This window comes from Crocuta crocuta, unplaced genomic scaffold (assembly GCF_008692635.1).
Source record: "Crocuta crocuta isolate KB4526 unplaced genomic scaffold, BGI_CrCroc_1.0 scaffold322, whole genome shotgun sequence".
NCBI lineage: Eukaryota > Metazoa > Chordata > Mammalia > Carnivora > Hyaenidae > Crocuta > Crocuta crocuta.
This window is the reverse complement of record NW_027532592.1, coordinates 5,297,724-5,315,644: the sequence shown is the minus strand read 5'-3', so window position 1 is coordinate 5,315,644 and position 17,921 is coordinate 5,297,724. Positions and strand designations below refer to the sequence as shown.

General features: G+C 34.3%; 1 protein-coding gene across 3 annotated transcripts in view; it reads left to right on the top strand.

The window, feature by feature from the left end:
• The window catches only part of KIFAP3 (kinesin associated protein 3), a 160,376-nt gene that overhangs the window by 12,275 nt on the left and 130,180 nt on the right, over positions 1-17,921 (top strand). For all 3 annotated transcript variants that reach the window (XR_013338972.1, XM_077779883.1, XM_077779884.1), the window contains 4 exons: positions 10,385-10,516; positions 13,200-13,354; positions 16,088-16,143; positions 16,680-16,821. Coding sequence is in view for 2 of the 3 variants with exons in the window: in XM_077779883.1 (XP_077636009.1) it covers positions 10,385-10,516; positions 13,200-13,354; positions 16,088-16,143; positions 16,680-16,821 (485 nt within the window). In the remaining variant the exon portion in view is untranslated. The remainder of the gene's footprint in view (positions 1-10,384; positions 10,517-13,199; positions 13,355-16,087; positions 16,144-16,679; positions 16,822-17,921) is intronic.

Sequence of the window (17,921 nt, the reverse complement as noted above, 5' to 3'; positions counted from 1 at the left end):
GGGGAGGCGGGGTGGGGGGGGGGGCGTCACGGAAAGGAAAGGGAAAAGGAGCACTGGGGAAAAGAGGGCCGTTCGGGGATGCGAGGCTCCCCAGCCTCTTACCTGGCTGGGAGGGACCCTGACAGCATTGAAGATGGTTTCCTTGCTGCGTCCATCTCAGGAGAGGGGTGAAGGGCTGTGTAAACCGCGTCTTCCTTACCCCCACCTTCCGACTTGGACTCCCCATTTTTCCCTACTAGAAGAAGTCCCATGGGAGCCTGAGAATGAAGTCTTCTTGTGCTGCTTCTCTCTGTCTCCTGTTTGGAGTTCACTGCCGTCGGGTTTTGAAACGATAAAGAGAGAAGTGGCTTTTCGTTTATGGGAGGCTGGGCTGGAAGACTTCCTTCCAGCCTGCTTCTGCTTTCCTCAATCATTTCATCCTTTTGACTGCCATGTATACAGTATAATTTTTGTAGGAGGTTGATAATTATCAAGAGGTTTGTGCAGGAGCTTGTCCTGGAACAGGCCATAATTTCTTTAGTTTAACAAGATTTGTAGTACCAAATCTTGTACTCTTTAAAGAAAATTGTATCTTTTGGGATTATTTGACTCCTGTCAAAGATAAGATCATCCCTGATGAAAAAGGATGCCTGTCATTGGACCAAGAGTTAGCAGTGATCCAATAGAAAACAATCTTAAGTAGGACTCTCCAGTTTTAGTTAAGTCACTGTTAGGGATAGGGTATAACACACAGGGAAAGTCACCTGTATTTTTTTTTTTTTTTTTGGACACTGTTTCCTTATTTATAGGACAAATACTACTTTATAAGAAATATGCAGACCAAATATTAAAATACTTTTAAAAGGTAAAATATATATGCCGTGTAATGTGGTGGCATTATTTCAAGTCATAATTTAAAGTCATAATATGCTTTTACTGAATATATTTATCCTGGCTTGGGATGGCCTTAATCGTCACAGGAAGATCTAAACTTTAATCGATTCTTAAAAGGTATTCAAACAATTGTCAAGTCATACAACCGACTGCACTGTCTTTGCAAGACTGAAGTATGTATTGCCTGCCTTTCTCATTGTATATGAATATATCTGAAACTGTCAAATAACTAGGCTTTATCGGTATATTTTTATAGGAATATGTAATCATAACTAGTATATAGTCAGTATTTATTTCCTCACTGAATTTTGGCTACATTGATCATATTAAAATACCTTGATTGAAAATTTTGTGACAGAAGAAAATAAATTGTCTTTCAACTTCAGATTCAAGATTCTTCTACATAAAGAGCCACTATTATACCATCAGTTTATTTTAGTGTAATACACTGTGCCAAAATATAGTTTTTATTAGATTCTTGTACCTATATGGACCCTAAGACATAATTCTCAACCTATTCTTTTAAAAGCCATGTTATCTAAAGTTAAAAAAAGAAAACCAAACAAGTCACTGTAATGTTTGAAGTAAAATAAGATTAGAACTTGGAAAGGTTGAAATACACACTTTTCACTTTTGCCTAATTTTGACAGTATAAGGAAATGAAAAGTTGACATTGCTTGCTTTCAGATTAGAAATATGCAGCTGATATTTCTACATGCAATCATACATGTCTGATGGTTTATGATGTCTGGCAGAAACCTCCATTTTAATTATTGGTTCTTTGATAATGATCACATATATGTATTTCTTTTGTAATATCTTTCCTTTTAGATTTTGTTTCGAACAGGACAGCATCGTTTTCAGTCTCATTGATTCAGTCTAATTTTAATTAGTCAATTTCAGTGGTTTCATTGTAGTTATCACTGGGGAATTTCTAGTCTATGTTTAAATGTGTGGTAGATTATAGAATCAAATACAGTTTAATTTTTTTTTTTTTTTTGATTCAGTAGAACTTAATGAGTACTTACAAAATACCTAGTATATGCCTAGCATTGTTCTGGTCACTGGAGAAATGATTAAACAGACATCCTTATGTTTCAATCAGATATACACAAAAAGAGACAATTATTTGTGATTTTATTTGCCTCCTCTTAAAACTCTCTGATGGCTTTCCATTGCTTTTATTTTTACTTTTTAAAAGTATTTAAACAATCTCCATACTCAACGTGGGGCTCAAAATCACGATCCTGAGATCAAGAGTCATGTGCTCTTCCCATTGAGCAAGCCAAGCATCCCTCCATTGCTTTTACAGTTAGAGCACCTACCTTTTCAGCTGTCTCTCTGCTTCCCTCCTGCCCCCAATAATTTTATACTTGAGCCTTACAGAAATAACTTCTTTTAGATATCTGGGTTTCAGTGTTTGGTTCCAAATGCCCTTCCCATTGTTTGGAACTTGCCCCATTCTTCACCCAGCTCACCCCTCATTTTTCCTATTTTTGCTTAAATGTCACGTTTTTCAAAAAGTCTTTCCAGAGCTGCCTTTTTTTCATCCCACTGTCCACAATCCAGGTCAGATATATCTGCTAGGTTCTCATGATACCTAATACTTTGTCTTTACCTCCTCTTATTACTATATTGTTATTGGTTTTTTTTTTTTCCCTGCTGTCTATAAGCTTCAAAAGCCTAAGGAACTATCTATCTTCTCATTGTATCCTCAGCACACAATACAATTCCTGGAAATAAGTACTCACTAAATAGTTATTAAATGGAATAAAAATGAGCAAACAAAGAAAAATGGGCCAAATCATACTGTTCTTAGGAGCCATAGTAAGGAATTGAGACTTGTAAAAGCAGTGGGGAACCATTGAAGGATTTTAAGAGTAAATGGCATCCATTCCTTCAATAGTTGTTTGAAATTCTACCACGTAAAAGTCACTCAGCCAAGTATTAAAAATGTAGCAAAATAAACGTGTAGCAAAGGAAACAATCCAATAAAGGGTTAGTATCTAAAATACATAAATAATTTAAAATGGATAGAAAACATGAACAGACATTTCTCCAAGGAAGATATGCAAAAGGCCAATAGACACATCAAAAGATGCTCATCACTCATTATCAGGAAAATGCAAATCAAAACTACAATATGCTATCATCTCACACCTGTTAGAATGACTGAAATGAAAATCATGGAAACAACAGGTGTTGGTAAGGATGTGTAAAAAAGGAAACGTGCACTTTTTTTGGGAATGCAAATTGGTTTAGCCACTGTGAAGACAGTATGGAAATCCCTCAAAAAGTTAAAAATAGAACTACCCTAAGATCCAGTAATTGCAGTGTTAGGTATTTATCCAAAAAATACAAAAACACTAATTCAAAGGGATAGATGCACTCTGTGTTTATTGCAACATTATTTATAATAGCCAAATTATGGAAGCAGCCCTAATGTCCACCGATAGATGAATGGATAAAGAAGAGGTGGTATATATATTTAGGTGTACTATATATATGTGTGTATATAGAATATTATATGTATGTGTGTATATATAATATTATATAGGCGTATCTATAATAAAATATTCAGTCATAAAAAAGAATGAAGTCTTGCCATTTGCAACATCATTGATGGATCTAGAGAGTATAATACTAAGTGAAATAAGTCAGAGAGAGACAAATACTATATGATTTCTCTTATATGTGGAATTTAAGAAACAAAACAAATGAACAAAGGAAAAGAGGCAAATCGAGAAAGACGCTTAAATATAGAGAGCAAACTGATGGTTACCAGAGAGGATGTAGGTGAAATAGATAATAGGAATTAAAGAGTATACTTATAGACGAAAGCTGAGTAATGTATAGAATTGTTGGATTGCTGACCTCTCTCTGTGCCTCTTCCATGCTTATGCTCTCTTTCTCTTCTCTCTCTCAAAATAAATAAATAAACTTTAAAAAAAGTGGATGAAAGTACACATACTTATTCTTAAGGGAAAGCTTTTATTCTTGTACCATTGAGTATATCATTAGCTGTAGGTTTTTCGTATATGCCCTTTTCTTGGATTCCTAATTTATTGAATGCTTTTATTTGAAAGGGCGTTAGGTTTTGTCAAATGCTTTTTCTGCATCAATTGGAATAATAATGTACGTTTTTCTTCATCCTATTAATGTGGCATATTACATTGTTTTTCATATGTATAACTTCCTTGTATTCCTAGAATAGAACCTACTTGGTCTTGGCTTGTAATCCTTTTAATATGTTGCTGGATAGTGTTAGTATTTTGAGGACTTTTGCATCTATGTTCATAAAGGATATTGATTTCCATCTCTTTATATAAGATACTTATAAGAGATATTCTATTTTTGTGATGTGTTTGTCTCACTTTGGTAACAGAGTAATGCTGACCTCATAGAATCAGGTCTATTTTTTGGAGGAGTTTAAGAAGTGAAGCCATCTGATCCTGGACTTTTCTTTGTTTGGAAGTTGTGATCGCTGATTGAATTTCTTTATTTACTATAGGTCTATTCAGAATTTCTGTTTCTTTTGACTTTATGCTGTTTGTGTATTTCTAAGAACTGGTCCATTTCATCTAGATTATCTAATTTATTGGTTTATAATTGTTTATAGTATTCATTTTATCTCCATAAGGTCAGTAGTATCCCATTTTAATATCGAGCTGTAGTGATTGCAGTCTTAATCTCTTTTTTCTTAACTAAAGATTTGCCAATTTTGTGAATTTTTCAAAGAAGCAACTTTTGATTTTTTAATTTTGCATATGTTTTCTCTATTTTTTTTAAATCTCTCTATGATTTTCTACCTTCTACAAGCATGGAGTTTAATTTATTCTTTTTCTGCTTCCTTAAAGTGTAAAATCAAGTTATTGATTTGAAATCTTTTTATTGAGCTATAATTGACATATAACATTATATTAGTTTCAGGTCATATCATAATGATTTATATGTATTTGCATATATTGTGAAATGATCACCACAATAAGTCTAGTTAACATCCATTACCATATAGAAATAACTTTTTTCTTATGATGAGGACTTTTAAGATTTAGTCTCTTAGCAATTTTCAAGTGTACAATACAGTGTTAGTAACTATTGTCACCATGCTGTACATTATAGCCCAGGCCTTATTTTAATTTATTTTATTTATTTTATTTTATTTTATTTTTGAGAGAGATAGAGTAGTGCAGAAATGGGGAAGAAGGGCAGAGGAAGAGAGGAAGAGAATCTTAAGCAGGCTCCACGCTTAGTGCGATGTGGGGCCCAATCTCACAACTATGAGATCATGACCTGAGCTGAAATCAGTAGTTGGATACTTAACTGACTGAGCCAACCAGGCGCCCAGAACTTATTTATTTTATAACTGGAAATTTGTACCTTTGACCACCTTCACCTGTTTTGCCCACCTGCCACCTTTGGCAACTACCTATCTGTTTTATCTGTGAGTTTGATTTGTTTTGTTCTTAGATTCCACATACAAATGAGATCATAAAGAATTTGTTCTCTCTCTCTGGCTTATTTCATATAGCATAATGTCTTCAAGGTCTATTCCATGTTTTGTCACAAATGGCAAGATTTCACACATATACACATACATATACCATGTTTTCTTTTGATGGACCCTTAGGTTGCTTCTCTGTATCGGCTATTATAAGTAATACTGCAGTGAACATAAGGGTGTGTACTGTATATCTTTTTGAGTTAGTTCCTTTGGATAAATACTCAGAAATAGGTTTGCTGGATCATATGATAGGTCTATGTTCAGTATTTTGAAAACCTCTATACGATTTTCCATGGTAGCTGCATTGATTTACATTCCCACCAACAGTGTACAAGGGGTCCCTTTTCTCCACATCCTTTCCAACACTTGCTGTTTCTTGTCTTTTTGATAATAGCCATTTTAGCACATTTTAACAGGATGAGGTGATATCTCATTGTGGATTTGATTTGCATTTCATTTATAAGTAGAGATANTGAGCTCTTTGTATGTTTTAGATATTAACCCATTCTCAGACACAGCCTCCCACTTAATAGGTTGCCTTCTCATTTTTGTTTCTTTTGCTGGGCAGAAGGTATTTATTTTGACTTAGTCCCACTTATTTATTCTTGTTTTTACAGCCTTTGCATTTGTGTCAAAATAATTGCCAAGATCTATGGTGAGAAGCTTACTGCCCTTTTTTTCTTCTAGGAGTTTTATGGTTTAGGTCTTATGGTCAACTCTAATACATTTTTAATTAATTTTTGTAAATGGTATAAGATAATGGTCCAGTTTCATTCTTTTGCATGTAGCTGTCCAGTTTTTTAAACATTATTAAAGAGACTGTCCTTCCCTGTTGTGTATTGTTGGCTCCTTTTTTGTGAATTAAATGGCCATATATGTGTTGGTTTATTTCTGGGCTCTGTATTCTGTTAATGTATGTGTCTATTTTTATGCAAATACCACACTGTTTTGATTACTGTAACTTTGTAATATATTTTGAAGCCAGAAAATGTGAGGCCCGTAGCTTTGTTCTTCTTTCTCAATATTGCTTTGACTATTCAGGGTCTTTTGTGGCTCCATACAGATTTTTTAATGAATTTTTTAAATGTTTTTTAATTTATTTCTTAGAGAGAGAGAGACAGCGTGAGCAGTGGAGGGTCAGAGAGAGAGGGAGAAACAGAATCTGAAGACAGGCTCCAGGCTCCGAGATAGCTGTCAGCATAGAGCCCAACGTGGGGCTTGAACCCACGAACTGTGAGATAATGACCTTAGCCGAAGTCAGACGCTTAACCAACTGAGCCACCCAGGCGCACCACAAATTTTATGATTGTTCAATTTATGTGAAAAAAGGCCACTGGGATTTTGATAGGGATTGCATTGAATTTGTAGTTGCTTTGGGTGGTATGGACATTTTATCAGTATTAATTCTTCCAGTCCATAAGCTTGGAATATCTTTTCATTTATTTGTGTTGTGTTCATTTTCATTCGTCAATATTGTATAGTTTTCAGGGTATAGGTCTTTTACCTTCTTGATTAAATTTATTTTTAGATTTTTTTAATAGTAAATGGGAATATTTTCTTAATTTCTCTTAAGATAGTTCATTATTAGTGTATGGAAATGCAACTGATTTTTAATGTTGGTTTTTTTTTTTTTAACCTGCAACTTTCTTGAGTTTATTAGCTCCAGTTCTTTTTTTTTTTTTTTTTTCTTTNTTTTTTTTTTTTTTCCTGGGGGCTCTTTAGAGTTTTCTCTATAATAATATCATGTCATCTGCAAATAGTGGAAGTTTTACTTCTTGCTTTTAGATTTGGATGCTTGTTATTTCTTTTTCTTGACAAATTACTCTGGCTAGGGCTTCCAATACTATGTTGAAAAGAAATAGTTAAGAGTGGGCATCCTTGCCTTGTTCCTGATGTTTGAGGAAAGCTTTTAAGTTTTCACTGTCGAGTATGGTGTTAGTTGTGTGTTTATTATATATGGCGTTTATTGTGTTGTGGTACATTCCCTATATATTCACTTTGTTGGCAGTTTTTATCATAAATGGATATTGAACATTGTCAAATGTTTTATGCATTTGTTGAGATGATCATATGGCTTTTATACTTCATTATGTTAATATAGTGTATCATTGATTGATTTCCATTGATTGAACCAACCTTGCAGGCCTCAAATCCCACTTGATCATGATGTATGATAATTTTAATGTAAACTTGAGTTTGGTTTGCTAGTGTTTTGTTGATTTTTGCATCTATGGTCCTTTTGGGTATTAGCCTGTAATTTTTTTGTGGTATCCTTGTCTGGTTTTGGTGTCACAGTAATGCTGGCCTTATAAAATGAGTTTGTAAGTTTTCCTTCCTGTTCTGTTTTTTGGGAGAGTTTGAGAATGATTGTCATTAATTTTTTGAATATTTGATAGCATTAACCCATGAAGCTGTTGAGTATGGACTTTTGTTTTGTTGGGACATTTTTTTTTTTTTTACTGATTCAATCCCTTACTAGTAATTGGTCTGTTCATATTTTCTGTTTCTTTATGATTTAATCTTAGCATATTGTATGGTTTTAGGATTCTACCCATTTCTTCTGTTTTTAAATTTGTTGGTGTATAATTAATTTTCTTGTGATTCTTTGTATTTCTGTGTAATCAGTTGTAAATGTTTCCTCTTTTGTTTATGATTTTATTTGAATCCTCTTTTTTTCTTGGTGAGTTTAGCTAAACAAATCTTTGTACAGGTTTTCTTCTTTTTTAAATATTTACTTATTTTGATAGAGTGCGGATGCATGCATTAGAGTGGGGAGAGGCAGAGGGAGAGACAGAGAGAGACAGACAGAGAGAATCCCAAGCAGGCTCCACACGGTCATTGCAGAGCCTGAGGTGGCGCTCAGTCTCATGAACTGTTGAGTTCAGGACCTAAGCCCAAATCCAGAGTCAGATGCTTAATCCACTGAGTCACCCAGGCACCCCCATAGTAAGTTTTAAATGTGTTACTAAACAGTATAATATGAGATTAGTTTTAATATATGTATTTTACATATTCAGCCACAGTGCTGGGGAGAACAGGCAAAGGGTTTATCCATAATTTCCATCAGCCCTCACATTGTATAAGCAATTAATAACTTGTATTACTCTTATGTAAAGTGCTATTCAATGTAGTTTCAACCCTACCAAATTGCTACCCTTAATCCTCTCCTATAAAGAAATTTTAGAGCTGCCACTCTATTATTTATACACGGATAAAAAAAATCTGAATGTATATGTGCTAAAATTGTAACAATTGGTTTCTTCTAGGTGTTTGAGTTTATTTTTTTCTTTGCAATTTCTGTGTTCTACTTTTCCTATAAAAACATAACTTGCTTTAGTGATAAAGAAGCTATTAAAAATTTTAATGAACAGTCTTTTAAAACACACATGCACACAAAAAAAGCAAACAAAAACAAGAAAAGATTGGTGAGATTCTTTGATCAATTTGATTTCTTTGAGAAACACACGATGTCAGACCAGAAGACAATTATGCTTTACCTCACCTGTTCCTTTGTGAAAGACTGACTATGCAAGTGGTGGTAGGAGACTACTCTTGGGCTCTGCACTTGTGTTTTATCCTTATGATTGTCTTCATTCAATTGGATACACTGTTCCCCCCTTCTGTATAGGAAATTCACGAATGGGATTGTTCTCCATCTTATCAGGAAACATGTAACTAGTTTGTTCTATAATTAGGAGAGTTTCTGTAATGATTGCTATAGTACATCTTTTTTTCTTCTTTATATCTTTCTTTCTTACTTTTCTTACTTAGTTATTTTGATTCCTGTGATTTCATTAGTTTTTTATTGCTAGCCTCAGCTTGTATCCATTTATCCTGCCTTTCAGAATCTGTACCATCCTATTTAGAATATGTGTGTATACCTAATTTCCTAATTATTTTTGCAGGCCTGCCTGGTTTCTAGCTGCTTTAATTCCTCACAAGCTTTTTTCTGTACATCTTACTGTCAGTTTGGTTGCTGACCTACCTAGACTTTAGCATTGTATTTGATTTCCTACTCTATCTCTATACTTGACTCGTAGTCGTGGTTTCAATACAGATTCCATATTTTGTAAATAATTCTGATGAAAAGATCATTTTAAAAATTACATGAAAATATACATAATAGGGCATTTATTTCTAAGTAAAGGAACAACTTTGAGTGATTATTAGAATTAATTTAAGATATTGTCATATTTCTGTTCCTTCTTGTCAAGCTAAAATACCCTACTAGCCAACTGTGATTATAGTCAGAAATTTTTCTTGTTCTCATTGCTTAATCTCTTTTAATATCACTTGTTTTATCACCTTCTAATGTGGTTGAGTGACAAGTAGTGATTAATCTGTCATTGTTTACTATAATTAAAGATTCATTGTATAACTTTAGAAGCTTGGGGGGATGAGGTATATAGAACCATCCTATGGAAATTACTAATAAACACTATAATTTAAAGATGCAGGTCTATAAAACATAACCTCTAAATGTCTTTTTGTTATGTAATTTGAGTGATTTGAAGATTTCACTGCTGTAATGTATATATTTATGTAAGATAATACATAATAAATCTTGTGGTTTAGATAATTTCATGTCATTGTGTGATACAGTTAATGGGCTAATTGTTAGGCAGGTTTGTTTTTGTTTTTTTTTAAATACGAATTTTGGGGCAGCTATCTTTGGTTTTGAATTAATGATTTTTGTTTGAGGTTATTCTCTCCAAAAATCTTGTTTTATTCACTTGCTTTTAATATCAGCATGATTCTTTGTGTAAATGTATTTTTCCCCAGGTATAGCTATTTATCAAGATACTTTCTGTAAGATCAAGACGTATAGTACAGAGTTTACAGAGTTGGAGAAAAAGAGTTATTTCTTGGTCTAAGTCAAAAGTAAATCTAATTTAAATGCATATATTAATCCAACCCACATGCCTTTAGAACTAAAAACTAGATAAAAAACATAGACATTTTGTGAGTTTTTAATCTACCTATGTCTGTTTTTATTTTATATTATAGGAAAGTTAAAGGAGGAAATATTGATGTACATCCATCAGAAAAAGCACTCATTGTTCAGTATGAAGTGGAAGCTACCATTCTTGGAGAAATGGGTGATCCCATGTTGGGAGAACGAAAGGAATGCCAAAAGATGTAAGTTTTCTTCATTTGTGCACATTTTGAAATTGGCGAATTTCATATAAACTGTGTAGAAATTTGATGCAATTTAAATATGCATAGATTAGAAATGGTTATGGCATTCTTCTAGGTGTATATCATCTTAGTGAAGCAGAGACTGTATTAAACTATAAATTCAGCATATATGTGTTCCAGAGAAGGTCATGCATATAATGCTTATAATAGAATATAAACTACTACACCTTGTGAAATCAGTAATAAAAGATAGGTTTATGTGAAGCTTTTTAGTTTAATTTAGGAAATTTCTATTTTAGGGGATCCTGTCTGTATTCTTCTTTTTTCCTGGAATTGTAGCAAATAGTATGAGTTCCAGAATTCCCAAATGGGACATGTACTTTGAATTCATTCCTTAAAAGTCTACCCCTGTGAAAGATGTTAGCAATAAAATGAGCATTTTCTGACTTAATGAATTGAGGTTACATCTCCTGACATCCTTTACTTTCCTTCCTACTTAGGTAATACTTTCAGCAGCCCTTGGGAACTGGCCTTTTTCATTATTCTATACTTGTGCTGGTGATTGTCTTGCCCTCCTTTCACAGTATTGTGGAGGAGAGAAGGTCTGAGATCACCTAGTGTTCTCTCCCAATCTTCTTCTCTCCTTCCATAAAAAGAAAAAAAAATTGATTTGAGAACTAAGTAAAAAGAGTTTTAACTAATTAAAAAGAATGTTAGTATGTTTTGGTGATATAGCACACTGAAAAGTACTGTATTTAATTTACATAATGTTTATTTATTTTTGAGAGACAGAGACAGAGAGAGAGAGAGTGGGGGAGAGACAGAAGGAGACACAGAATCTGAAGCAGGCTCTAGGTTCTGAGCTGGCAGCCCAGAGCTCAGCACGGGGCTTGAACTCACAAACTGCCAGACCATGATTTGAGCCAAAGTTGGATACTCAACTCACTGAGCCACCCAGCTGCCCCCAAAGCACTGTATTTTAAATATATAGCAGTGGTTCTCAACTTTTTGAGTGGTTGTGATTTTTCCCCCTAGAGAACATTTGGCAATGCCTGGGAACAATTTTGGTGGATTTAACTGGAGGGATCCTATTGACAATCTAGTGGATAGAGGTCAGGGTGCTGCTAAGTAAACATCCTACATTGCACAGGATGGCCACCCACAAATCAAGAATGGTTTGGCTTCAAGTTTTAATAGTGCTCCAATTGCTGTATAGCAACCTGTAAAGAAAAGTTGCCTAATATCTTAGTAAGATCCCTAATCTGTCTTCTTTTTTTGTGTTAGAAAATTAAATTGCACAGATAATTCATTAAAATAACTAAGTCCTAAAAATAAATAAATAAATAAAATAAAATAACTAAGTCCTTGGGGCACCTGGGTGGTTTAGCCGGTTGAGTGTCCGACGTTGGCTCAGGTCATGATCTCACAGTTAGTGGGTTTGAGCCCTGTCTCTGGCTCTGTGCTGGTAGCTCAGAGCCTGGAGCCTGCTTTGGATTCTGTGTCTCCCTCTCTCTCTGCCTGACCTCCAATCCCCACTACCACACCCATTTCAAATAAATAAACATTAAAAAAATTAAAATAACTAAGTCCTTGGATAATTCACTAAATTGAAGAAAAATACACATATGGACACATAATACTTACATTGTGTCCTTTTACACATTCTCTCTTTCATTAATGTGTTGTGAGTACTGCCTGAGTTTTAAACATTTTGTTTAAACATTTTGGGAACATGTGAAAATCTCTTGAGATCTTATTATTTTTTTAATGTTTGTTTATTTTTGAGAGAGAGAGAGACAGAGGACGAGTGGGGGAGGGGTAAGGAGAGAGGGAGACATAGAATCTGAAGCAGGCTCCAGACTCCAGACTGTTAGCACAGGGCCCATTGTGGGGCTTGAACCAATGAACCATGAGATCATGACCTGAGCTGCAGTTAGATGCTTAACTGACTGAGCCACCCAGGCACCCATTGAGAGTTTATTAATTTGACTTCCAAAGAAAAGCTAGCTGATTAGAGTCTTTGCTTTTAGAACCTCAGATATCCACATTTCAGGCGAGAGATTTAGTTCTTAGTTCTTTAACACGTCTTTGTTTGTTTGAAGTTAATAAAGTTATTTCTGAGAGACAAAGTGCATGAGGCAGGGCACAGAGAGGGAGAGGGAGAAATCCCGAGTAGGTCCTGCACTGCCAGTGTGCACAACCTGTGAGATCATGACCTGAGTAGAAATCAAGAGTCAGATGCTTAACCAACAGAGCCACCCACACGCCCCCAGAAAGACTATTTTAAAACAGTCTCTGGATGTGCTGTCCTCCCTAANAGTGTGCACAACCTGTGAGATCATGACCTGAGTAGAAATCAAGAGTCAGATGCTTAACCAACAGAGCCACCCACGCGCCCCCAGAAAGACTATTTTAAAACAAAGTCTCTGGATGTGCTGTCCTCCCTAGAAGAGTCAGCTATAGATTTTATGTTCCTTTTGTTATCTCATTTGTACAGGTCAAAGAAATCATTTCTTTGCATTTTTCTAAACCTAATCATATCTAATATTTTATTATATTTTACTAAAAAATGTCAGATACCTTTAAATGCTTTGTAAGCTATTTTTTAAGTTTTAAAAAGTATTGTTTAAGTTATCACCTACTTTGATAATACCTGAGTTGGAAAATCCTGATATGTTCACAGTATTCGTCTTAAGAGTCTCAATGCCAACACAGATATAACTTCCCTGGCCCGGAAGGTAGTTGAAGAATGTAAACTTATCCATCCCTCAAAACTAAATGAGGTAGAACAGCTGTTGTACTACCTACAGAACCGCCGTGATTCATTGTCAGGAAAAGGTAAGTAGAATTTCTCACTTAAAAAAAAATTTTTTTTTAATGTGTGTTTATTTCTGAGAGACAGAGAAAGACAGAGTACAAGTGGGGAAGGGGCAGAGAGAGAGGGAGACACAGAATCCGAAGCAGGCTCTAGGCCCTGAGCTGTCAGCACAGAGCCTGACGCGGGGCTTGAACCCACAAACTGTAAGATTGTGAGCTGAGCCAAAGTCAGATACTTAACTGATTGAGCCACCCAGGAGCCCTGAATTTCTCATTTTTTAATGTATAACCAGAGTTGTTTATATAGTTCGTGCTTTTGATATTTGACTGGTAGGGGTTTATTTTTGTTACTGTTTTATTTTATTTTTCCAGTGCTGTGTATAAGTAAACAAATGAAAGAATAAACCTATTAGTTTTTCCCATACCAGGCTTTATATTAGATGCTTCCACAGAAAAAATTATCTGTTTCTATTTCATACTGTGGTGTGTATGTATGTTTGTATGTGTACACATGTGCTGAAATAAGGAATGAAAATGCAAATGTCTGTCATATTCTAGAATAATAAAAAGAATTTGGGGCAGAAAAATCTATTTTCCCTAACCCAACTAGATTTATGTTTTCTAAATGTCTTATTGACAATTTATAATTTGAATAGATTACTCAAATATTTAAATGTTAAAATATATGTCATATGCTTCAGACTATCCTAAAGATACAAGTTTTATGAATCTTTCTTTTTTTTTTTTTACAAATAGTTTATTGTCAAATTAGTTTCCACATAACACCCAGTGCTCATCCCCACAAGTGTCCTTCTCTATGCCCATCTCCCCTCCCCCCCACATCCATCAGTCCTCAGTTTTTGTCAGCATTCAAGAGTCTCTCATGGTTTGCCTCTCTCCCTCTCCCCTACCATTTCCTCCCTTCTTCTCCCCCTTGTTCCTCCGTCAAGTTCCTCCTAATCCTCCTATACGTGCAAACATATGATATTTGTCCTTCTCTGCCTGACTTATTTCGCTCAGCATAACACCCTCAAGGTCCATCCATGTTGCTACACATGGCCAGGTTTCATTGTTTCTTATGAATCTTTCTTAAGAAAATAATACTTTTTTGTTCCTTAATGTCTTCATTGTTGCCATTCTTTTGTCTTCAATTTCCTCATAAAGAACCAAGTCATTAAAATATTAGAACTAAGCAATTATTTTTAGAAAACATCATCAAATAATCTAAACCAAATATGAAACAAAATAAAAACACAGACATTTCAATGGAAAGTCATCTCAGATTATTGAATGTTTAGTTATTCTACTTCATGGTACTGATTAGGTTCACATGGCTTTCACCATTGGTGAGTTCTAAAATATGGTGCCTTTGAAATATTTATAAATGCTTAAGTTTTGATTATAGTAAGTAGAAAAAAAATGAGAGAAAATGTGTTATGATATTTTAAATTAACCAGTCTTTTCTCTTCATCCATAGTAAATAAAAAGCTTTTTTTCTAATATACCCTTTTACTATATTAGTTAACCCTCATATATTATCCAACATATATTGTATGATCAGTATATATTTTTGAATGAGTTAAGTGATCATGAATGTATTTAAAAGCAAAAGTAAGCAGTTTGAACTTGTGTCCAACTACGTAACTGGCACTCAATGTATAATTGTTAATTATTAATAATTACTGCTATGAGGAAAATTTTGCCAAGAAGCACTTTTATTAAATGTTTCATGATAGAATATTCCCTTTAAGATATCTGCAAATGATGAGAGAGAATTTCTTCAATAAGTTAAATAAGTTCAAAGTGAGCAAAACAAATCCTGTACTCTTATAAGGTGTGTATGTACTTATTTTGAGTATAATAGAGTTAAAATTGATCTTTCCTTATGCCTAATTAATATAATCCCAAATGAATTTATATTAAAATATCTTTACTAATAAAGCCCTGGGAGTTTTCAAGGTACATCAGTCATCTCACCTTCTTCCCCAGAAATTAAATGAATGTGAGGAAGTTTTCATGTCAACATACATGGATAGATTATATAGATATTAATGTTTGGAGACATAAGAAATGCTATTACCATGTTAAATACACACTTATTTTAAAAATTCCATTTTTTTAACTTTTTTACTTGGTATTCACTATTTCAAACCAGAAACCTTGACCCTCAAAAGTAATATTTTTTTTTTTTTTTTACAAATAGTTTATTGTCAAATTAGTTTCCACATAACACTCAGTGCTCATCCCCATAAGTGTCCTCCTCTATGCCCCTCCCCCCCTCCCCCCCACATCCATCAGTCTCAAAAGTAATATTTATGTGATTCATTACTGTAAGTGATTTTTTCATTTTATTTTTTATAATATTCAGCTCATTAATGTATCTTTGCCTTATTGATTTCCCTATTCCCACCTTAAATGTGAATCAGGAGGGGACTGTTTTGCTTCTTGTTGGCAAGTCTGGTGATTTACCTACCCGTAAAGTTAACTTAGGAGAAATTAAAATTGCTGAATAACATAGCTTTGGGATTATTTATAGATTTTATTCATCGATACTCTCCTTGATATCTCATTAAAACAGATAGATTATAGATGAACATTTAAAATTATTTATTGGAAAAAAGATTATTTTAAAAACTGGTCAGTTTTAAGATCCCCAGCTTAGCTATAATTAAACTCATCTACTGAAAATAAAAATTACCCAGAAACTCTAAAAACCTAGTTCTTCTCATTTGGAAATAAAAAATCTTTTTACAGAAAAAAAAGAAAAACCGAGCAAGCCTAAAGATCCACCTCCTTTTGAAGGAATGGAGGTAAGACTGTATTCTGATCTAACAGAGAACTGATTGATTGTAACGTTGTTGCCTTTTCCCATCAGTAATTCATAGAATAACATTAAATAGATGTGGAAATTTTATTGAAGCTAGAAGCACCTAGAAAAAGTAGCCGATGAGTGTTTCATACAGCAAAAGTTAGTGGCATGTTTTTTAGATATAATTTATTTTGATAAGTACATTTTGAAATGTTTAAATATTCTTATTCCAGTATGTTTTGAAATACTATTTAACCTTCTGTAGTAGATACAAATTATTTTGCATTACATTTAGGATAGTTTATATTAATAGACCAATTTTAGAGGTTATGTACATCCTGTTTTCATGTGGTGGAACCACTTTTGTATTGGAGTCCTAGCACCCAGAGGTCTAATTTCCTCCTGTCTACTATGAGTCCTTTGAAAACTTGTCTGTTATTAAAAGGGCGGTATATTGACCACACAATATCATTCCTTGGCAGTGCCTTTGTTGGACATCATTGTTCTTTAGGAGTATGTCCTCTTCCTTTCTTTCAGATTGATGAAGTGGCTAACATCAATGACATGGATGAATACATAGAGTTACTATATGAAGATATTCCTGACAAAGTTCGGGGTTCTGCTTTAATTTTGCAACTTGCTCGAAATCCTGATAACTTGGAAGAACTACTACTGAACGGTGATTTGTACCTATAAATATTAAAGTTAGAAAAATTGTTGTATTTTTTTTTTTAAATATTTTTATTTCTAGGAGAGAGAGAGAGAGAGAGAGACAGCGTGAGCAGGGGAGGGTCAGAGAGAGAGGGAGTCACAGACTGAAACAGGCTCCAGGCTCTGAGCTGGCAGTCAGCACAGAGCCCGACGCGGGGCTCGAACCCACGAACCGCGAGATCATGACCTAAGCGAAAGTCAGATGCCCAACTGACTAAGCCACCCAGGCACCCCTGTATAATATGTTTTTAACCTGTATCATAATAGAGGACAAAGCTAAAATCTTACCAAACTTAGGAATGCCTTTATTTCCCAGACATTTATTACCTTCTTTCTTCTGAAAATTTTTTAACTTTTGAGAGTATAACATTTAAATATTCTCTAAGGAGTTCATAAATTAAACAACAGAAATAAAGCGTTAATGGTACTGTGTCTTTTCTTTCTTCTACTCTGGAATATTTTTTATTTCAGTTAGGATACAGTATCAAACTTTTGACATTTGTACACATACATATATGCNTATAGAATTATTTTATTTTATTTTATTTTATTTTTTAAACTATATTTATTTTGAGAGAGTGAGTGCGAGTGTGAGCAAGGGAGGGGAAGAGAGATATATAGTTTATTTATTAATTTTGAGAGAGCGAGTGCGAGTAGGGGAGGGGCAGAGAGAGGAGAGAGAGAAGCCCAAGCAGGCTCTGCACTGACAGCGCAAGAGCTCAACACAGGGCTCTATCTCACGAACCAAGAGATCATGACCTGAGCGGAAACCAGGAGTAGGATACTTACCCAACTGAGCCAGCCAGGTGCCCCTAGGATTATTTTAAATGTGTGTTTTTCTGACTGTACTTTTGCCAAAAATAAAATATAGAAGATGTCATTATTATCTGATTTCTATCGCACAAGAAAGAATATCTTTTTGTCTGTCGTCATACTCCTTTTATGGAGGCTGCACAGTACACACCAATACTTGTTAGCTTGGAAAATATATACAAAGAACTGTCCAGAAAGTCCTAGAACATTATCAATATTCCAAGTAGGAAATTTGTACACTTTAAGTATTTCAAA